This window comes from Colletotrichum fructicola (assembly GCF_000319635.2).
Source record: "Colletotrichum fructicola Nara gc5 chromosome Unknown KSG_Nara_v1_contig07, whole genome shotgun sequence".
Lineage (NCBI taxonomy): Eukaryota > Fungi > Ascomycota > Sordariomycetes > Glomerellales > Glomerellaceae > Colletotrichum > Colletotrichum fructicola.
This window is the reverse complement of record NW_027094057.1, coordinates 952,905-974,515: the sequence shown is the minus strand read 5'-3', so window position 1 is coordinate 974,515 and position 21,611 is coordinate 952,905. Positions and strand designations below refer to the sequence as shown.

The window sequence follows — 21,611 nt, the reverse complement described above, 5'->3', positions numbered from 1 at the left end:
TTTCTTCATTCATTTTTTCAAACAATTCTTTTACGTCCATACTTTGCGACGTCCTTGTCTCAAGACTTGCTCCTTTCACAATGGCTTTCACCACCCAGCACCAAGCCGCAGGCACTGATCTCAATCTCGAGAAGGGTTATATAGCAATCACGGATGAGAAGATCAAAATCCAGCGCGATATCGCTTCTGGCGATTTCATCGTTATTGATGACCAGACTACCTCTCTCTCCAGCAAGTGCTACCGCAGCATCAATCAGGTGATTGACCTCCCCAGACTTCAGTACGCCTTCATGGAGGGCCTCAAGTTTGGCCGGAAGATCATCCCTATTGGCTTCGCCGTTTACGTCGTCGCCATGTTCGTCCTGGTTGTGATGCCTCGTCTTGCTGCTGCTCACGGATCCCTTGGCCTGACGGGCGAGATCGCTGCTCGCCAGGAGTACTCCATCAACAACACCATGAACCTGGCCCACTGCATCCCCAGGCTTCAGCAGCGTGGAATACTCGATCAGGCTGTCGCTCGCCGCATCGCCAAGTACAACGAGCACGCTCAGCTCATCCGCCGCACCGTCGACAACGTCCTCAACACCGACCATGAGATCACTGACGGCAGCATCACCATGGATTCGACTGATGCTGAGGTCTTTGCTACCCGTGATGACGGCTGCGTTCTGAGCATCGAGACCACCGAGGGTCCTTTCTGTGAGTGCTACGTCCTCAGAAATTCCAAGCGACCCATGCTGACTCTATGGTGACAGACGTCGAGGGAGAGTTTGTCCGCTGGGCCCTTTGGGATGACGAGTTTGGCATTCCCATGTACCTCGACCTTCAGGTCATCGACACCGAGACCTGCGAGCCCGCTCCTGACGTCTGGGTTGAAGTCTGGCGTAAGTCCTCCCCCTCTCTCCATCTCAGAAACATCTCACTAACATCACCCAGACGCGAACGCCACCGGCGTCTACTCCGGCGTCGTCAAAAACGCCAACGGCGCCGGTGACTCCGACCCCGACAACGCCTTCAAGACTTTCCACCGCGGCCTCCAGAAGACCAACGCCGACGGCGCCGTCTGGTTTGGCACCAACTTCCCGGGCCACTACGCCGGCCGCACCCCGCACGTCCACATCATGACCCACGCCGCCGGAACAGAGGCCCTCGCCAACGACACCGTCCAGAACAACGTCGCTACCCACGCCGGCCAGATGTTCTTCGACCAGAAGCTCGTCGAGAAGATGCGCAAGCACGAGCGCTACGGCAAGAACAAGCAGCAATTCATCGAGAACAAGGACGACGCCTACTTCCGCCAGGAGGCCGAGTTCACCGACCCCGTCATGAGCTACGTCCTGCTCGACCAGGAGGACAAGGACATCGCTGAGGGCATCATGGCTTGGAAGCTCGTCGGAGTGAACATGACCAACGTCCGCGAGCTGTATGTTGCTGACACTTTCCTTGGTCAGTAAGCGCGAAGGTGTCTTTGCGAGGAGATGCGAAAGGCGTTGAACAGTGTGTCCGCAGATTTGACGCCTCGTGGGCCGTAGAGTATTCGGTTTAGTTGAGTGGCAGGAACTCAGCTTAGCTGAGAATTAGTGCTATTGCAATACAGATTAAGAAGAAGCTCTCAATACGTTCAAGATTCGTTCTATGTACATTGCCTCGGTGATGATTCTATACGTCTCATAACGTTGTGTCTATGAGAGGTCCATGGCACCGTTTGCTTGATCTATCTTCTTGTTCTCATCAAACCCTAGTGCGTTCAGAAACCGTATCACATCGTCCATACCAGTAGGTGAGTTGAACCAATGCCCTCCATCCTTGTATTCTTTCCATTCCACTTGACTTCCAAATCCCCTCAATGTGTCTCGCAGAATGCGACCATTTTTGATGAGTACCAAAGGATCGTCCACGCAATGCTCAAGTAACATCGGCGTGTTTCGCAGCAGCCGGTCATCTCCCGGGACGTCTTCTAGTCCCAATATTGCGCGGGTGTCGGCGAGGTTTCTCCCAGGGAACGGCATGCGACAAGAAAATCCCAGGAATGCGCCCAACCTCTCTTGACCCTCTGGTAACTTCAGGTTGAGGAGCGTATGTACACTCGTCGCGGCGCCTTGGCTGATGCCCGCAAGAATGATGCGGTCGTACCTTCCCCCGACCAGCTCCGCCTCTCGATTGATGATCTCTCGGATCCTAGAAACGCTTTCTTTCAGACCCTCGGCCTGTAACTCCTCCCGCTCAGAGAAGTCGGACACATTCCAGATGTCGAACCACTGCGACACCTTGTCCCTTGGAAAGGCGACGGGCACGCTCAGCTCGGCTTGGGGAAAGACCCAGCGGAATGACGGGAACTCGTCCGCCAGAGTACGATTTCGGGAGTCTGTGAAGTATGCCAGAGATTGCGAAAAGGTTTGCGCATTATCGCCGCGACCGTGGAGAAAGATGATGGTGTGCGTGTGGGCCGTCGAAGGCGGGATGGTCACGGAAGACAGCGACATCTTGGTACGTGGTTCGAGCATTTGCAATGACGTTTGGGAACGTTCCCGTTGATTTGCAGACTACTTATAGAATACAATGGTCTCTATTTGTGTGACTGATGCAGGTGCAGCCAGCTTGGCAGCAGTGTCGACTCCAGGCAGCCATACGTTGTTGCCTATCGATGGTGGCGGTGTTACTCAGATTACCCCATGTTGTCTTACTATGCACACATCGAATTGTCCTGCCGTCGCTAGCCATCGCTTGCGCTGCTGCAATGCTGCGATACAAAAAGAAATCCTCAAGCAAAACGTTGAGTCTCCATCAGGATAATCGATGGAAGGCGTACTCAAGCGCTATTCTCGACCGCAGCCTTCTGATGGGCAGTTATTTGTCGGAAACATTGCATCGATATCTCGCATTTCTCCCATTAAACGTAGTATTAGGGGAATCTTGGTATTTATTTGCAATTTCTTGTTACCCCCCTTTCCTCTGGTCATTCGTCAATCTCCCGCTGTTGGATCTTGTTTACACACACCTACCCCCCTCTGCCTTAGTACGCCGGCCGATTCATCCACTCTTTCAACATGCCCCTGATGCGGCTTTGTTGGTGGTTCGAACCGGTACTGCTCGAGCTCTCGCGGCGGCTGACGACGTTGGTCAGCTCGGATCCGCCGGACGGGGTCCTCGTCGCCATGGGTCTATTCTTGTAGCCTGCGAAGGTTTGCATCAGTCTGGCAGCCTTTTCGCTCTTCAATAAGGAGCGTATTACATGTGGTATCATATCTCTTCGGGTCTTCAATAATAGCAAAGAACTTTGCCTTGGCCTTGTCACCGGGCGCCATGTTGAATGCAAATCCTCGGTTCTTGGTCTTTGAATGAGATTGTACTTCTTTCTTGATGTTAATCAATGCGATCTTTGAGCACTATGATGTAAAAATGATGAACACGATACCACGAAGCCTGAAAGAGGGGTAGGTCGCTTTTATGTATCGTCCAGCCCAATACACCAGCAAGGACCTCGTGATTCCGCCGCTGCCATAACCCAGGGTAAGGTTTGCCTCCAACCATTCCTATTCGTTCATCCCGTCCAGAGTGTTTCAACCATCTTCATTAGGATTCGGGGAAGCGAAGCGGCCATCACCTCTTCAAATGAGGGGTAGCCCGCCATCCTCACACCAACACGCCGATTCCACCGACTCACGTCGCAGCATGATTGAACCTTCTTTAGCAATACCGGACCTCCGGTTGGTCATTAAGTCTCCTGCTTATGCTATGCGGTAGGTGTTGGCAGCTCGGCGTGTGATGGAAAGAGTCTCGACGCGGAGGGGGCCGGTGGGTTTCGGACCGCGAGGGTTCGGACGCGGTGCTCTCCCTGGCACCATCTCCGGTCGGAGGTTTGTGGATTATAAATCCGGACCGCGAAGTGTCCATCCAAAGTAAAATGCCGCCGGACTTATGGACTTGTCACCGACAAAGTATAACTCAAATGTTTATAGGCCATGAGGTTTGGATTTTGAGCTGTATGTTATCGATGAGTTCTGCATGCCCTCGACAACTACCACTTGCCCAGCCCGATGGGACCGGTGCAACTCCAGTGCTTATACGCTAATTTGTTGTTCTCAACCTCATCGACGATAGCAACGGCCATGTCCTCGTTGTAGATACCGCCGTTCGCTGCCTCAACCGCAGGGTCCTCGGGACTGTCCACAAAGACCTTGTACTCTCCCGTTCGCACTCCTGGACAAATAGGTCAGAAAGCATTTACCAGGATTTCTCAAAACACTGACCTTTATCGCGCAATAGACCAGGCGGCGACAAGAATGACCACGACTTCTCCTGGACGCCATTCCACATGGTAAAGGCGATCCGACTACCAGTGATTAACCCCAAGGTGTGCTTATTCGTCAGAGCGCCTTTCACCCAAGCCCGCGCCCAATAGACGAAGGGGCTTAGAATCCAAGAATAGACTTGATATTGGTAAAAGTCGTCAGATCCTGCCCAAGGCTGACCCCATACGACTGAAAGGGCAGAACTTACATCTCGGCCGTTGAATGTGAGACCTGCTCCATTTCACAAGCGTGGCCACCAAGCTGATGAACCGGCTTCCGTGATCCAGCCCACGCGCCGTCATGTAGTCGAGATGCTCATCAGGCCAATTCCACCTGCAGCCCAGTGAGTAAAGCCGCTGTGAACAGGGAAGATGAGATTTCTTACCACCAACTGAACGCAAAGCCCTCCTGGTCGGTAAGCTGAAGGCGATTGGAAACGTGAATCGAGCCCGCGCCACCTATTCAGCTCTTTAGCCCTCGCTTCATGTCTAAATCTGAGGAGGATATCTCACCAACGATGATGAACGGGCCATCGTGTGTCGAAGCCAACAAGGCCGTCTTGATCCGCCCGTGGCCCTCCACAGCCTCCGAGTAAATATTCGATATGACTTTGAGACTTGGTCCGTAGCAAGAGACGATGGCGTCGAAACCAGACGAGAATATTTCAACCAGTTTCGTATGCTCTTTGTGGATGTCCACAGACACTGACGACCAAGTGCCCTTATCGGAGTTGGGCCATTGCATGGGAGGACTTCGCGAGATGCCAACCACAGAATGGCCTCGCGCCAAGAGCTCATCGACCACACAGCTTCCCGCCTGGCCTTTGGGACCGATGACGCCGACTTTCAAGGGTCTGGACATTGTAGAGAGCAATTGAGTTGACAGGTGGGGCTAGCGGGAGACTAAACGTCGATCAGAAAGTGAATGATTTGAGTTTGACTTGCTGCGAACTGCAGTCGTAGTTAATCAACAATAATTTAAATACAAACCTCTCCATTCCAAAGAAGGAAACTTCTTAATTCGACATCATCAATCTCGTCTACAAGCCAGCACCTCATAAAACGACAGAGACACGGGAGATCGGACACTCCAAAAGTCCGGACCGCCGCTGACAACTCCAGTTCCCACCACGTCGCACCAATACCGAGTAGATCAACCACAACGACATGACGAGATCGTTCCGTCGCCGATCTTTACGGAGCTCTTCCGAGACGCGTTGCAACGCTGGTTTATGCCGTGATTATGTGCCCAGACGGGAGTTTCCGTGAACCATGGGGATCTGGGAGGCATGATTCGGCTTCTGTTCCTTCGACAACACGGAGCCTTCATTTTACCTCGGCTGAGCTCGCCCGCGAGGGTCTCGTATTTCTCGTGTTAGTGTTTGCAGCTCTCATGACGACAAGTTGCATGGATGACTTGTCGGGTCGGGGAAATATCATTGACCAAGGACACAAGCCAAGCTCCCATCAGATGCTTCGCTCTGTGGCTGGCATCAGAAACGAAGCTGACATGTCCAGGCATATATGCTTCGCTTAAGCGGATTGCTATATCTACCATTTCTGCTCCACGGAAAATGGGATCAGACGGCTCAAGCCAAGAACTGCAGTCGAAAAGTCCGTCGTGTTGTCTTGAGGCTCAAATACGAACCTGAGCTTCTCCTTTTCCTTTCTCTCGTTCCATCTCCTTTTGTCTCCCAGTCCCCATTCCATCACTAAATTTAAACATTGACCAATTATCTCAGGTGGTTATCACAACTTGTATTTGGAGTCCAACTACCGCAAGACATAAAGCTACTCTCCAAAGGAGCCACATACTTGGGATATACCGGGGCTGAAAGAGCTGAGCCGAAATCCGCTGTGTTCATAGCTGCATCACCCAGGGCAGGATGCATAGCCAGCCAATGGCTTGATATCACTTACTGTGGTATGAAGCGGGGTAAATTTCTCAGAGGAAACGAATGGAGAGAGCAAGGCCCGGCAGGGTGGCTGAACAACACAAGCAACTTCCTCAGCTGAAGGAAGCCAATGAGGCCCCAGGCCATGTTCAGCCAACGCAGAAAATCTGTGAAAGGAAAATGTACAGATCTAAGGCCCTCGTCCTCGTGCAATCCTGACAGATGAACCCAAGGAAATCCACCCGAAAAGGCGATGTATCATTTCACAAACACAATGGGTACTTTATTAATTATCTCACACTTATATCATATGCTAACACATGCAAGCCCAACCAATCTATCGTCCCCTTCCAAAGCCGAATGCTCAAAACAGAGGAAAGTCTTGATTCTCTTTTACCTGCCTCGTATTTTGCCAAACACGCACCATTCAGCGACGCACTCCAAAAAGATATCATCTCGCCACCCAAACTAGACGAGGAGGAATCCCTCAACGCAGAGTTGGGCCAGGGCAGGCTCCACGAACTCGTCGACAGGCTCTGGATCGCGGGAAAGCCCACGCCACCCAACGCGCTGCACTTCCAGCGCGTCCTAGGCCGAGACATCATCGTCGTCGAAGCAATGGACCTCCACCTCGTTTGCTCCCACACGCAGTTCTACGCCAAGCCGATCCCGCCCTTCTTGTTAGAGCCGTCCTTTTGGACGCGTCATCTATCCTGCGGAGACGGCTGTGACTGCTCCGACAACTCCTCAAACTCGTGCTCACGCCGGACGCTCTGGAAGTCCACCCTGGGCTTCCTGTACTCCTACCGCGCTCTGATACGACACGAAAGCGACTTCCGCCTCGCGCAGGACAACTACTTGTGACCAGAACATATCGAATAGGCAGACTGGAAACGCTTCGTCGCAGAGCTCAACACGAAACACGCGGATGGTCGGATCCACGAGAGGTTTGTGTACGGCGAACTCGCCGGAGCCGATTGAACAAACTTCTATCTATACGGTCAAACTTCAAGGGAAAGCACGTATGTTCCGCGGTAGTATCGACACGGAGAATTCTTCCGTGACAACTTTGCCTGGCTGGCGTCTGCCACGGTGTACATCGCGATTGTCTTGACGGCTATGCAGCTGGGCCTGGCCACCAAAGCTCTGGAAGAAAAACGCTCTTTTTCACTCCGCTTCATACGGGTTCACTGTCTTCGCCATCGTCGGGCCCTTGGCGGCGGCAGGTGTGATCATCGCACGTTACGTATGTCGCACGGCGGTGCATATGATCAGCGCCGATAGAGCCTATCGGAAAATCCTAAGAGATGGAGAAAAGGAGTTCCTATAGTCATAATCAGCACTGTTAACTTCACATTCCGAGATCCCATCTTTCTCAGGTTCAAGGCATGTGACTGCACCGTCGCGGGTTACCGCAAAGAAAGCAGAAATGGCAAGACCCTCGGTTCCGTCCCTTCCCTTCGAGGAACCGGCTGACTACGGTCTGGTCAAGCTACCTACCATGGAAGCTCCCCCCAAGCTTTATCAGAGCAAGTTCTGGCAGCAGTCGTCGGGGGGAAGAGCCCCCCCCAAAAAGCACGCAAGACCGCGTGGTCGAACGGTCAAGACCGACCGAGGGAAAAAAAGAACATTGTAAAAACCGTCGGTTTTTCGTAGGGTTCAACATTGAACCCGAGCTTTTTTGTGTCTTTTTCTCTTCTCTTTTTTTTACAACCGTCCTGTTTTCTCTAGCCCGGCTCTCCTCGTCGTGTCCATCTGCCTCTTCTCGTCTTTTCAAGTTAGTTGCTGAGGTAATTCGTCTTGCGGGCGGATGATATTTACGTCCGCGGAAGGAAGGCGTGGACCGGAGGGGAGGGGGCTCCTTCACTTTCCTGGATGGAGCAGGTTTTCTGTGCTGTGTTGAGAGGCAGAGACTAGATAGGTTGCAGCACATACCCCTAATTCCTTCGCCAAAACCCCATTCGAAGTATCTATCCTTGACTGGCTCTCAACGACCCTCGTTCTAGTTGTCATCGGTTAGACTCGTAGACCACGAGATTCAAGCTAGTGCCCCATCACCATGTGAAGCCCGAACATCATGGTCATGGACAGAAATGCTACGATCATGAAAGCGAAGCACGCCCAAACTCGTCTGCTGCCCACGCGCCTTGAAGTGACAGGGCCGAGATCGATTTTAAACTCAGCGGCATCCATCATCACTTGGGTAGTGGAATCCGTGACGGAGCGCAAGGGCGACATCTCGGGGATCTCAGACATCACAGACCCGTGTGCGGTGGCCGTATGGTATTGAAGAGTATTACACGGCAGTACATGAAAAAAGAGTACCCAGCAGTGGGTGCTCGTCAGCGTTGAATATAAAAATAGGCTAAAAACACGGAGGGGATCGGTTATCTAAAGCTCAACAGAAAAACACCACGCCTACGCCTTCTCGGGCTTGGGAACGTTTGGCGCATCCTCCGCCACGTCTGCCGCCGCCGCGTGTTCGTGCTTCTTGCCCTTCTTCTTCTCCTTCTTGACGGCCGCTTCGGCGACGAGCTGCTCGAACACGAGGTAGTCGCCCTCCTCCTCGGGCGTGCGCTGTGCCTTGGAGAAAATCTCCGCAATCAGTACCATGGCTTCGGCGCGCTCCAGGCGCTTGGCCAGCGGCACCTTCTTGTCGTTGAGAACGGAGTCGCACACCTCGCGCAACACGCTCTGGATCTCAAACTTGCTCCCGCGCCACGCCGCCGTCAGGATCTTGCCCGTGACCCGCCTCTCGTACTCGGCCTTGGCCTCCTCGGACCAGTCGGCGCCGCCCTTCTCCTCCATGCGTGCCATCTCCTCGATGGTCTGCTGAGCGTCGATTGCACTGCTAATGGTGTTCCACGTCTCCTTCACGATAGTGCCCTTGTCCTTGACGCGGCTGAAGAAGCCACCGATCCCCAAGAACTTCTGGCTCCGGAGCAACGCGGTGGCCTTGGCCAGATAGGTCTGGCCGATGGCGTGCAGGATATCAAGGCCGAACGACTCCATCTTCATGTTCTCCACCTCGAGGCGCGTCTTCTCCTGGAACGACTTGGTGACGTCGGGCCCCTTGTCGGTCTCGGTCCATACGCTTAGGCGGTCGAGGAGCTTGCGGGCGAGGGTGTCGACACGCTCCTGGCGGACCCGGGCACGCTCCTTGTCGTAGGCGGCGAGCTGCTCGCGCTGTTCCTTAGTCAGGCCCTTCTTCTTCTCCTTCTTGCGCAGCGACTCCTCGGTCTCGACGCCGCCGACTTCGTCCGACGGACGATCCATAAGGGCCGGGCGAAGGGGGATCTGTGTGCGTTTCGAGCCTGAGGTGCCGGAGGGGCTGGGCGAGGGTTCCCTCTGGTAGGCAGGGGGTGGAGCGTCGGTAGCAGTGCCGGAGGATGCGGCGGCGGCCTCGGCGGCGTCGCGCGCCTTGAGCTTTTCCTTCTCGTCCTCGACAACGACGGCAGGAGGCGGTGCGGCGGCAGTCCCGCTGGCGGTGGGCTTCTCTGCGTCCTTCTTCTCGCCGTCGGCGGCAGCCTTCATGCTCTCCTTCTTGGTCTCCTCGGTGCCGGGGAACTCACCCTCGGCGCCCTCAGCACCCTCGGCTCCCTCCTCGCCCTCCTGCATCGTGATGTCCATCGTTGCGGTCAGATCCTTCATCAAGCTGATCTCGCCGATCCAGTCGACGAAGGCGTCGCCGCCAAAGATGGAGGTGAAGAACTCGGCGGGGTCGGCGAAGCCCTCCTGCGGTTTGGCATGGTCTTTTCCATACTTGTCGTAGGCTGCTCTGAGGTCCTTGTCGGACAGGACTTGGTATGCTTCTCCGATCTCTTGGAACTTTTCGTGGGCGGTGGGGTCGTTGGGGTTCTTGTCTGTTATTGCTTGGCGTCAGTGATGCGCGCCCACGAAAAGACCTGCGATGCTCGTGACAGGGTGCTTACCAGGATGGTGAACAATAGCTAGCTTCCTGTACGCCTTTTTGATTTCGATATCGGTGGCGGCGGGCTTCACGCCCAGCGTGTCGTAGTAGGCCGTGTCGACGACCATGGTCGAGGTAATTTTAGGAGGGGTAAAGTTTGGAAGGGGGGTATCAAGGTATAGCGATGACAGCTAGAGATCTATGGAAGAGTCGCACCGGGAAAAGGGGAAGAAAAAGAGAAAAATACGGTCGGCGCGGCAGAGATCAGAGATCGCGGGGTGGTGGCGGGTAGGGATGCCAGCGATTATGATTCAAGCGGTGGACTTGTCGATGAGGTAAGGTTGGCGAGGTAGGTAGGTCAGGTACGCAATATCCTCGTAGAAAATCACAAGGAAAACTAGGCGACGCACGCACACATTGGCCCAGTATCGGTGACGGTGGCAGCAGGTGCACCCGACCGGACGGGAAGCCGCTCAGCAACGCTGCTGGGCTGAATTTTGGGTGGATTTTCGTTTTTGCGGTGGTGCCCCGCCAAATTACGTCGTTGGAGGCACCGCACTCCCAACTGTGCTCTAGGCCTTGGTGGGCTGAGGCAACGTCCACCGGTGCCCAGCCCGCTGACGGCCCGCCACTTCCCCAGCAAGGTGGCATCTGTTGGGCTGACTGCTCAGCGATGCCAGTCATACTTCAGGCGACTGTTGCTGGCGAAGTCCACTGCGGCCTTGGAGATTACGCGGACAGGGTCCTGCTGACAGGGATGACGTTGCACGGCATCACGATTATGTTGCGACCGTCCTGCATCGCGACCGTAGAGTTCCAACTTGCCGTGCAAACATGGTTGCTGCTGCTAACAACCGATTGCAGCAAGCTTGTCGGAGTGATACAGCACCTATAAACGGCAAGCCACCATCTATACGTGGATGTTGCGATGGAGTTCTCCCGACACATTCGACGATCAACGCCCCTAATAAGGCTGCTCAACGCCGCGAGTCATCCAGCTTCCAGAACAATGCCAGATCTTCGGCATAGCTTCCGCCAGCTTCTATTGCATACACTACCAGTGGGACCAGCCAACGCCGGCACATTGCTCATTGCACCGGCCATGCCGACTCACGATGTACTCTCACTCTGCACTGGAGCTCTGCGCTGACATTTGCCCGATTGCTTTGGATTCATGCTATGCTGCTCCCATTTTGGCTTGAACTGTTATCCCATTTCAAAGTCCACATTCCTATGTCATTTTTTTCCGCCTCATGATTCCTTCCAAAGCAAACAGCTCCCGATACGCCAATTCCAAATCTATTTCATTTAAACAACACCGTTGGCCTTCATGCGCTGGAAGCACGCCCTGTAGGCGTCGTGAACCTCGGGCACAGTGTAGCCGTACTCCTTGAGCTTCTTCTCCAGCTTGGTGGTGTCGAGCTTGCAGTTGCTGCGACCGGCCTTGATGACCTTGGCCTGCTCCTCGAGGGAGAAGTTCTTCCATGTGTAGTCGGGGCGGACAATCTCCTTGAACAGGGCAAGCACCTCGTTGTGAGAGATGGCGCCGGGGTTTGTGAAGTTGTAGATGCCGGTATCCTTGTGCTCGGCCATGAGGATGGAGGCGGGGAGCAGGTCGGTGAGGAGGGTGTTGCTGTTGGGGATATCGACGACGCGGTCGTACTTGGCAATCTTGGTAACGAAGTTACGGGGGTGCAGGTCGTCGCTGACGGGCATGCGGAGACGGAGGATGAGGCAGTTCTTGTAGTGCTTCATGATCTGTGATAGGGTTAGCTTTGCCGTCGCAAGCACGGAGAGTTGATGACTTACCTCCTCAACGTGGCCCTTGGTGTCGGAGTAGAAGCTGCCCTTGAAGTTGGCAGGGTCGGTCTCGAGGTAGCCGGGGCCGCCAATGGGGTGGGCATCGTCGTATTGGTAGATGCAGCCGGTGGCGAAGACGGTGCAGTGGATGCCCTTGAGGAAGCAGGCGTCGGTGAGGTTCAAGGTGCCGATAACGTTGGATCGCATCGTAGCCTCCTTGTTGTCCTCACACCAGTCGACGTTGGGGCGACCAGTGCAGCCGGCGCAGTTGAGGACGTGGGTAGGCTTGACCTTCTCCAGCTCGGCAATGACGCCCTCGCGGTTCTCCATGCGGACAGTGGTGGTGTAGACCTCCTTGCCGTCCTTCTCGAGGAGGACCTTGAGGTGGTTGGCAACCCAACCCTCACCTCCCCAGATGAGGAAGCGGTTCGCGGAGTGTCCGTTGGTGGCCATTGTGATGATGTTGAGGAAAGTGTTGTTATCGGGTGCGTTCGTCGGGGACGGAAAGTTTCGAATTGGGTTTGTATCGGCCCGCTGGGATGGTGTAAGTTGGCAAGCGGCGGTATGTAGCTGATGGCGGTCTTATATGTCGTTCGCCGGCAAGGGATGGAGTCGTGGGGTGGGATGGGAAGGGGATGGGAAAAGGACAAATTGAGTAATTTGTAAGACAAGATAGCAATCAGCAGAGAAAAGGGAAGGCGTGAGACGGGATTATTTATCTGGGGTAAGCATGGCAGCGCAGGTGTGACCCAAGGGAGAGAAGGCGGAAACTTTCAGTTCAGGTACGAGTCGTATCTGCATTTCAGCCCATGGTCGAGACTCCATGTCCCATTGTCCCATTTGGACCGTTCACAGCAAGCAGCTGCCACCGGCACTGGACAGCAGGTGTTCAATGTCGTTCCCACCCCCACCTCCGGGAACTGCACTGGTCCTTGACACTCTGGACGTGGGCGGGCTTGCACACGTTTGGTGCTGGCAGAGGAATGAAAGCGTGGAGGTACCGCCTTCACCGCGCGACCCTGTAGCGCAACTTACGTACCTCGAGTACGAAGCTTGCCAGGAGCTACGTTCCATGTTGATGGGCGCGTGTTATCAGACGGGCCTGTCGTGCCTATTTTCAGTCAATAGTCGGCGGAGCTCTGGCAAGGCTATGGATATGTAAGCAGCGCCACGGAAGCCGAAGACAGCAACGGGACGACAAAGTATTGTTAGTGGAAGACTTGAAAGACAAGTAGCTACTTGCTACCGCCGTCGTTGGGAGCCTCAACGACATGTATCGCGGATACGTGGGCCTATGATGAAGGGGGCTAGATGTGCTCAGTATGCTCCCTTGGAGATGCAACGAGTGAGACATGCGCCGACGAGGTGCACACCGCATCGTTCTCCCTTGAGTCGGGTGGCGGTGGAGGGGAAGACGGTTGAGACTTGAGACTTGGAGAAGAAGCTCTCCGTTTCTGTCTCTGTTCTTGTTCCAGCGTCATGCCATTCGCAAGGAATGGTGGAGAAACAGAGCCTCACGGCTGGTATAAAAGCTAAGGATCTCTGTCGAGTTGCGTGGTAGACGATGGGCTGGAGACTTGAGATAATATCCCAAGGACCAGACGATTGCGCACGCGTGCTAAGGTTCGGATAGTCGGGTCGCGAGGGGGAGGCTGAGCTGCTGCGTTTATTGGGAGGTGAATTGCATGCGTGAAATAAGTCGACTGCTCTCCCCACCCACACCTCATCTGGCGTGTCAACAGGTGAAGGAAGGGACGCAGGCCCGGTACTTATAGACCATCAGTCTCGGCCTCTTGGGTGCCGCCAAGACGCCCGAGGTGCAAGTGACACTTGATGCGAGCTGAGCCCACGGAGAAAGAGAGGGAAAAGAAGACTCGGAAGCGAGAACCAACTCAACGACGCAGTCGCGGATGGAAGACCCTGAAATATGGGCAATACCTTCCTTCTCAGCCAGTACCAACAGGGTCGTGATCCGTGCCCCGCTTGGATGGACAAAAAAAAAAAGGGACCTGCATCGCTGACAGTCAGCACCTTCCACTGGCCAATCACGCCGCGCCGTCCATCTCATTGGCTCGCTTAGGTTTAGCCGAACCGGTGCTCCAGTTGGTCCCGTCGCCTGCCAAATGGGAGCTACGAGTGCGATGCAGTTGGGGGCCTTTGGAGCCTTCCCCAATAGGGCCTTCGACTGCGAGCTTCCACTGCGCTGCTGGACCCGTGGCAGGCTCGCACACAGGCAAGGTACGCCGTGTGTCACTGTAGCATGGCGCCGCTCGCCGCCTATCCGCGCCGGTCCACCGCCCACAGCAGCCAACCACCGCGTGAGCTGTCAACTGAAAAGGCGGGCAACCACAGCGCCGTCAGTGGCACAGCGCAGGCACCTCACTGGACGGGGACCACACCACCGCCGGAGTTTGGCAGATCGTTGCATTTTGGCAAATTTGGGGAGGAGCTGCCCAGTTCCTACATACCTACCTTACCCGGCGCATGGGATTGGCTCATGCTGATGACAGCGGAGAAATCTTTCCTCCTATTCCAGTTCCCCGTCAACTGCTTCGCTCCCGTCGTGTGTTGTTGATCTCCGGTTCCCGTCGTCACCGGTTACCCAGATCGCTTGCTGCAATCTGCAATTCGCAATCCCGTCCCTGAGCATAAGAAGCGTCCGTGTCCCTCGCGAACTGGTCTGATCCAACCCCTCGGTACCTGGAGAAAATTGCAACTGCGACTGCAACGACACCCGCAACCGTCTGCACTGCGCGAACTTGCGGCCACGAAGCAACTGGCGATTCTCGATTCTACGTCACTACCACCGCGACGACAGTCTGACCCGGCCCTTTGCTTGCCCTGACCGCCCGTCGCCGCACGTTCTGACTGACCTCACTTGTCGTCTCCTCTGCAAGTCTTGCCTTTGCCCACCGTCCGTCGCGACGACTGCTTGCCATCATGGGCGCCCTCTACTATGTCCTCCACCCGAACCAGCTTCGCTCCATCATTCAATGGTACCGTCTACCCCCCTTCTGCTGATACGCGCATGCCATGCGCTCATTCTGCAATCCGTATGCTAATTAGCTTCCAGGAAGGTCTGGCACGAGCCTGTCCACCGCCGCGACCCCTCCAAGGAAGACCCGACACTGAGATCATGCTTCGAATTCCTGAACAAGACCAGCCGTTCCTTCTCCGCCGTCATCCAGGAGCTCAACCCCGAGCTGCTCGTCCCCGTTGCTCTATTCTACCTCGTCCTGCGCGGACTCGACACCATCGAAGATGATATGACGATCGACATCAAGGAGAAGGAGCCTTTGCTGCGAAAGTTTGACACCCTGATGGAGACGGACGGATGGACGTTCACCGGCAACGGCCCCAATGAGAAGGATCGCGAACTTCTGGTGCACTTTGACGACATCATTGTCGAGCTGAAGAAGCTCAAGAAGCCCTACTACGAGATCATTAAGGACATCACAATCAAGATGGGCAACGGCATGGCCGACTACGCCCTCGACACCGAGCTCAACGCGAACGGTACCAACACCATCAAGGAATATGAGCTGTACTGCCACTATGTGGCCGGTCTGGTCGGTGACGGTCTGACCCGCCTCTTCGTTGAGGGCGACCTGGCCAACCCGAAGCTCCTCGAGCGTCCCGAGCTCACCGAGTCCATGGGCCAGTTCCTGCAAAAGACAAACATCATCCGTGATATCCACGAGGACTACCTCGACAAGCGCGCGTGGTGGCCCAAGGAGATCTGGAGCAAGCACGTAGACAAGTGGGAGGACCTCTTCAAGCCCGAGTACCAGCGCCAAGCCCTCGAGTGCAGCTCAGAGATGGTCCTCAACGCGCTCAAGCACGCCGAGGAGTGCATCTTCTACATGGCCGGCATCCGCGATCAGAGTGTCTTCAACTTCGTCGCCATCCCCCAAAGCATGGCCATTGCCACCCTCGAACTCGTCTTCCGCAACCCCGCCATCTTCAACAGCCACATCAAGATCACCAAGGGCGACGCATGCCAGCTCATGTCCGAGTCAACGCAAAACCTGATGGTAGTCTGCGACGTCTTCAGGAGATACGTCCGCCGGATACACAAGAAGAACGACCCGCGCGACCCCAACTACGTGCAGATCAGCGTGCAGTGCGCCAAGGTACGCGACGGCTTTGTCCCGCGCCTTTGTTCGCGTCAAAAAAGTCAATTGCTAACACAATGCACAGATTGAGCAATTCATCGACTCATTGTTCCCGAGACAGGACCCCAAGAAGCTCGGAGATGCGGCGAAACAAAAACAGCGGGGCGAGCCGGGCATGGACCCAGGCGAAGCCTTCATATTGGGCGGCATGGTCCTGCTGACCCTCTTTTTTGTCTCTGCTCTTATGGTCAGTCCAAAATTTTCTTCTCGCTTGTTTTCTCTTCCTTCACCGACCTCTTCTCAACCCTCAACCTCGACACCGCAACTGACACGGCTCAGATTGGAACGGCGTGGTTCTTTGGTGCGCGCTTCGACACGCTCTGGAAGTCGGACAGCGTCTACTGGCCCGGCATGGAGCCCAACGCGGCCAAGCCGTTGGAGCACAAGGAGCTGTAACACCAGACAGACGAGAACAAAAGTTGTTCTTACGCTTCATCTGACTTGTTGACGGTACATATTGATGAGGAGTTTTGCGGTTGCTCTGCCGGTTCCGGTCACGAATATTGAGCCCATACTAATCTTGCTAATACACACCATCATCTACGATGGTTTTTGTGCGCCAAGCCTGCTGTTCGTTGCCTTTTGAACCCACGCCATTGAGATGACTTTTTTTCCAACGAACCCAAGCACGGATGTCAAATTGCAATTCAGTCCCACCTTTTGGTGGTCATGACTGTGGTTGTGCCGAAGAAGTGCTGATATCAAACTCACCGGCAAAGACCTCGTCCACAGCGGCGAGTACGGGGCGGGCGTGTCTTCCACTGTTCCAGGGATGCGCTCTTTTGCTTCGGCTTGCAAACATACTTGAAATGTCCCTTCCGTTATATGTTCGGCGCCGATAGTTCGGATTTCTCAATGTCGCGACTGCCCATCGTCGTCACCATCGTCGTCGTCCGATCCACGGGCATCCTCCCATCGGGTGACAAGACTGCCACCGACGCAGTCATATAAAGCAACGTGGGAAGGAATGACAAGCCTCCCATATCTATATCTCCTTCGGTTCCCCAAATGTCAGGGAAGGCGCGAATCCAAAAGTAAACCCAAATCCCAAATTTCGTCAAGCAGGGGAAGCATGCGGATATGTTCTTGTCATAAGAGTTGAAGACCATGTCGTAGGGCAGAGCTTAGCTAAAACGAGTTAAGGTAATGCGCGCGGTGGCCGCCCTCGCGACACTTGGCTCTTTCTTTTGCATATCGGATGAAGAGTCTCTGTCTCGCACTCGTCCGGCCCACTTCCCCCCGGACTTTAGCCTTGGGCTGGCCGGACCGAAAGTCTGTACCTTTGACCGTCCCGTCTTTCCCGCGCGCCGCGAGCTGCGAAGCGAAAGGGAGGGGGGAGAAGGGGAGAACCTGGGGGAGGCAGGCACGCTGGATGCGGCTCTTGGAAGGCTTCTCGGCGTTCATGCGCGCCGGCTGAGGAGCTGCCTTTGCCCGTGCGGCGACGCAGCTGACACCCGTTATCGAGGTGCTTTCTGTTCCCCTACGAATAGCCGTTTCTGCATTTGCTGCGATGGATCGCGTTCACGGTAGACCGCCATCGTCGTTGGAAGTCGTCTCGCCTTCTGCCATCCTTCTGCCATTTTGCTTCTTGCTGAGGTCTCGAAGCCGAGTCATTCTGAAGAGTACTCCCGTGACAGCACATCGATATTCAACACGTGGGAAAGGAAATAAACCACAATCACAAATAAGACACGCGCAAAGTCAGGACATCCCCTGTTCCAGCCGTGGTGTATCCGTACCTGGTGGGCTCAACTTTCTTCAGCTGGTTTTGCCTCCTCAGCCTTTTTTTTTTTTCCCGGCCTCCGTTCCAAGCTGAAGGTGGTTTGTTACAGAAAGCCCCGTGAAGCCCATGACGCCAAGAACTCAGTTCTCCGTACCTTTGCAACATCGAACGCTGGCCCCCGTCGCCCCTGGGGTCATGACAGGCGGACTAGATGGCCCCAGTATCGGGGGTCTGCTTCAGCGTTGTTTTGTTGAAGGGGAGGAGGCCTTTTCTGGGGTTCTCTTTCGCTCTTCCCTTGGACTGTCCAATTTATTACATGGCCTCGATTATTATGAAGAGGAAATCATCCTCGTCTTCGGTTTTCACGCACTGCCCGTGAAGGAAGATCATCGTCACAGGAAAACCACGCCCAGAAGCTTTCCTATTTCGGGTTCGGGGTACCGAGACGGTGAAGTTTGACTCGCGCTCGCAGCTGATCATCCCCATGCCTTTCTGTCTCTCTCTCTCAGCCCAGTGGAAAGAAGCTTTCGGGAACAAGTCAGCGAAAGCGCGAGGAGGTGAGGAAGGGAGGCCTGGCCTGGCCTGGCCTCGGGACCTGTCTTCCGTTCTATTGGGGGGAGTCCTACCCCGTCCCGTCCGTTCGTTGCGCTCGCTACATCATAAGAGGGAGACTTCACACTACCCTCCCGGGCAATTCTTAAGCAACTTTAGCTTTTTCAACTCAACTTTTCTCTTTTTTTTTTTTTTTGGTCCCATCTCTGTGGTCGAAAAAGCTGCCCCAGCCGACCTTCCGAGCACTCAACTCACGAGACTAGTCAACTTGTGGAAAACCTTGGGGGCCGTCTACAGACCCGAATGCGGTGATGGTGGGCCTGGCCACTGCTGCTTCGGCCGGAGAACTCCCCGCGTGCGAAGGCACACCAGGACAGCAGCGGCGCTAAGTTCATCCCATCCCGTCGTGAAGGTGCCGTGAAACCTTGTTTCGCGTGTGAGAGCGAGCGAAAGTCTTGCCTTGTGTTGTTTTGGCTCTGACCGCTGGACCTCCCCGACGAGGGTGCGCGTGCGTTGAGTAAGTGTAGTGTCGTCATGGCATCATGTCCTACCTAACAAGACTCGGGATGAAATAAGGGAAGGAAGGCTGTGTATGGTCAACGGGATTGTCCAAGTTCGCGATACAACCCCCGGGCCTCGCATCGTATCGGTAAAGATGCAAATGCGAGGAATCTGAAGAATCCACGCAGATTGGGTTTTCCGTCTCCGAGTGCGCGCGTGGGTGACGTTCTTTCGCCTCCCGTCTCATCTCGTTCCAACGGTCCGGTGAGAAGGGTGGGGTTGCTTGGTGATCGTCGTGCTTGCAGATTGTGATGTGTGTATTGGAAGATCGTGATCACGATAGAAGAGTCATGTCACTCGATGGATAGGCAAGAGATGAAGTTAACGTCTTGTAGCTGTCTGCTGTCATTACCTAAGTCTTCCCATCCCTCCCCCGTCGCAAGTAAATACAAGTTCTTGGCTTATAAATGAAAAATGATTCGAGAAAAATCGTTGACTAGACAGGAGGGAAAAGGTTATAAACCCAGGACAGTGAAGAGTTACGAGGAAACCAGCCCCGTCGAGGGTTTTTGTTCTTTTTCTTTGCGTCTTGTCTGTGGAAAGTTTCTTGAAATGCGGTATGGTGTTTGTGTGATGACCTCTTCTTGCTTAAAAGTGTCTTTTTACATACAAGTTATCCCTCTCCCTGGTCGAGAGACGGGACAGGTTTTGCAGTCGAAAAGGCCCGCGCGCCATGCTATGACTGGGTATCCTCTAATAAAATGCCGTGAATATTTTTACTCTCTTCTTTGCGTTTCGTCTCCTCCTCGAACCAAGAAAATGAAGTACACAAGTGTCGCGGATATTAAACCAAGGAAATCGAGGTTAAAGAAAAGACGCCATGTGTGGTTTCATGCTTCGAGCTCTCGTGAAATGGTAATCGGACCAATGAAATAGCTCGCTTAGAGCTGGCCGTTGTTGGCGATGCGGTTGGTCGTGCCGGCAGTGTTCTGCTGGACGGTGGCGCCAGAGGCATCGGAGAGGGCGAGGATGCGGTCGGTGACGGCCTTGACGGTGTTCAGGCCCTCAAGACCCATGAGGTAGGCGGCGAGACCAGCAACGTGGGGAGAGGCCATGGAGGTACCAGAGAGGGTGTTGGTGGCAGTGTTGGAGGTGATGCCGACGGACAGAATGTTGACACCGGGGGCGAAGACGTCGACGGACTGGCCAAAGTTGGAGAAGGAGGCCTTGCGGTCGTTGCGGGCGTCAATGGCACCGACGGTGATGGCGTTAGGGGCGGAGGCGGGAGAGGTGTTGCCGGCGTCCTGGTTCTCGTTACCGGCAGCGACGACGGGGACGACACCGGCGTTGTTGAGAGCCTGGATGGCGCGGTTAACAGCCTGGGAAGCGGAGCCACCGAGAGACATGTTCATGACAGCCTTGCCGGTAAGGTTCTTCTTCTGGACGTCGTCGATAACGAACTGCATGCCCTCGAGGACACCAGAGTTGGAGCCAGCACCATCGCCGTCGAGGACCTTGACACCGATCAGGTTAACGTTCTTGGCAACACCGAAAGTACGGCCGCCAATGGTGCCAGCAACGTGGGAGCCGTGGCCGTTCTCGTCAGTGTCCTAAATCGTGTCAGTTTCCAAGGCGGAATAAGTGTAAGCTGTAAGTACATACGACGCTGTTGATGAAGTTGGCGCCAAAGGTGGCACGGGTCTCGAACTCGGAGTGAGTGGTCATGATACCGGTGTCGACAATGTAGGCGGTGATACCCTGGCCACCTGTCTGGTCAAAGACGTAGCCGGTCTCGCCAGCAGTGGCGTGAGACAGACGGACAAGGCCGGGAGGGGCGTTGGTCTGGGAAACGGTGGCGGACAGCTTGACCTTGGCATCCTGCTCGACGTAGGCGACCTCGTCGGCGCTCATGACGGACATGATGAAGGTGTCGTCGGCCTCCATCGTCATGGCACGCCAGCCGTTCATCTTGAAGCTCTTGGTGGAGGTGGACAGCTCGCGGCCGTCGAGGGCGCGCTTTCCAATGTTGCGCTTCTTGATGGAGGAGATGAAGGACTGCTGCTTCATGTCGATGGCATCGTCGTCGAAGGTGTTGTTGTAGACGACAATGTACTTGTTAGGAATCAGGTCCAGGGCGTCGAGGTTGGAGATGGGAACACCCATGAAGGAGCCGGATGTGTTGGTAGAGCTGGAGCTGCCTCCGAGGCCGAAGGGGGCGGCAAGGCCGAGAGCGGGCAGCAGAGCCGCGACGAAGGTGGAAACGGCGCGAACCATGTTGGGCGAGATGTGTATGTAAATACGGGTTGTTGATATTTAAGCAAGGAAGGTTTGTACGGGAGAGAGCTAGCTCGTCGTCGTGTTTGGTGTGTTTAAGAAGCGAAAATATGAGACCGCTGGTCTGTGAGCAAAAAAGTCGACGGCTGGAAAGAGGTCGTCGAGGTGTGCGTGGGAGTGAGTGAGTCGTGGTCGAGCGACGGAAGGAGTGCGATGTTGAGAGAAGATGCAATAAGGGATCCGGATACCAGTCACGACAAAAAGCCTTTGTTACGCTCTTGATCTCAAGTCAAAAAAGCCCGAACCGGAGTAAAACAAATATGATAAAAGAATAGGCGAAGAAGTAGACGGTTGTTGTTGGAGAGAGGAGGAGGTATAGCTATCCGGCCGCACGGGAGACGTGGGAGCTGACTGATGGATATACTAAAATGGAGAGAGGATTGGAGGGAAGGAAGATGGAAGCAACAAGAGAGAGAGACGGAGCAAGAAG

General features: G+C 54.8%; 9 protein-coding genes across 9 annotated transcripts; 3 read left to right on the top strand and 6 right to left on the bottom strand.

The window, feature by feature from the left end:
- Positions 1-80: 80 nt before the first annotated feature.
- CGGC5_v011947 (uncharacterized protein) lies at positions 81-1,454 on the top strand (the record flags this gene model as incomplete). Its single annotated transcript, XM_032030732.1, has 3 exons — positions 81-699; positions 756-884; positions 937-1,454. 3 exons carry the CDS (start codon positions 81-83, stop codon positions 1,452-1,454), a joined length of 1,266 nt encoding a protein of 421 aa, XP_031889833.1.
- Positions 1,455-1,682: 228 nt separating this feature from the next.
- CGGC5_v011946 (Acyl-protein thioesterase 1) lies at positions 1,683-2,483 on the bottom strand (the record flags this gene model as incomplete). The annotated part of the gene is made up of 1 exon (XM_032030731.1): positions 1,683-2,483. The coding sequence occupies one exon, from the start codon at positions 2,481-2,483 to the stop codon at positions 1,683-1,685; it is 801 nt and encodes a 266-aa protein (XP_031889832.1).
- Positions 2,484-3,013: 530 nt separating this feature from the next.
- On the bottom strand, positions 3,014-3,305 carry CGGC5_v011945 (uncharacterized protein; the record flags this gene model as incomplete). Its single annotated transcript, XM_032030730.1, has 2 exons — positions 3,014-3,174; positions 3,233-3,305. The coding sequence occupies 2 exons, from the start codon at positions 3,303-3,305 to the stop codon at positions 3,014-3,016; spliced, it is 234 nt and encodes a 77-aa protein (XP_031889831.1).
- Positions 3,306-4,018: 713 nt separating this feature from the next.
- CGGC5_v011944 (uncharacterized protein) lies at positions 4,019-5,153 on the bottom strand (the record flags this gene model as incomplete). The annotated part of the gene is made up of 5 exons (XM_032030729.2): positions 4,019-4,200; positions 4,251-4,430; positions 4,501-4,625; positions 4,678-4,750; positions 4,805-5,153. The coding sequence occupies 5 exons, from the start codon at positions 5,151-5,153 to the stop codon at positions 4,019-4,021; spliced, it is 909 nt and encodes a 302-aa protein (XP_031889830.2).
- Positions 5,154-6,546: 1,393 nt separating this feature from the next.
- On the top strand, positions 6,547-7,050 carry CGGC5_v011943 (uncharacterized protein; the record flags this gene model as incomplete). Its single annotated transcript, XM_032030728.1, has 1 exon — positions 6,547-7,050. The coding sequence occupies one exon, from the start codon at positions 6,547-6,549 to the stop codon at positions 7,048-7,050; it is 504 nt and encodes a 167-aa protein (XP_031889829.1).
- A 1,554-nt stretch (positions 7,051-8,604) lies between these two features.
- Positions 8,605-10,224, bottom strand: CGGC5_v011942 (putative J domain-containing protein; the record flags this gene model as incomplete). The annotated part of the gene is made up of 2 exons (XM_032030727.1): positions 8,605-10,049; positions 10,119-10,224. The coding sequence occupies 2 exons, from the start codon at positions 10,222-10,224 to the stop codon at positions 8,605-8,607; spliced, it is 1,551 nt and encodes a 516-aa protein (XP_031889828.1).
- A 1,180-nt stretch (positions 10,225-11,404) lies between these two features.
- On the bottom strand, positions 11,405-12,349 carry NRS/ER (Bifunctional dTDP-4-dehydrorhamnose 3,5-epimerase/dTDP-4-dehydrorhamnose reductase; the record flags this gene model as incomplete). The annotated part of the gene is made up of 2 exons (XM_032030726.1): positions 11,405-11,854; positions 11,906-12,349. 2 exons carry the CDS (start codon positions 12,347-12,349, stop codon positions 11,405-11,407), a joined length of 894 nt encoding a protein of 297 aa, XP_031889827.1.
- A 2,487-nt stretch (positions 12,350-14,836) lies between these two features.
- erg-6 (putative squalene synthase) lies at positions 14,837-16,467 on the top strand (the record flags this gene model as incomplete). The annotated part of the gene is made up of 4 exons (XM_032030725.1): positions 14,837-14,892; positions 14,970-16,029; positions 16,097-16,258; positions 16,351-16,467. The coding sequence occupies 4 exons, from the start codon at positions 14,837-14,839 to the stop codon at positions 16,465-16,467; spliced, it is 1,395 nt and encodes a 464-aa protein (XP_031889826.1).
- A 3,321-nt stretch (positions 16,468-19,788) lies between these two features.
- Positions 19,789-21,121, bottom strand: alp1-1 (Alkaline protease 1; the record flags this gene model as incomplete). The annotated part of the gene is made up of 2 exons (XM_032030723.1): positions 19,789-20,457; positions 20,510-21,121. The coding sequence occupies 2 exons, from the start codon at positions 21,119-21,121 to the stop codon at positions 19,789-19,791; spliced, it is 1,281 nt and encodes a 426-aa protein (XP_031889614.1).
- Positions 21,122-21,611: the final 490 nt, after the last annotated feature.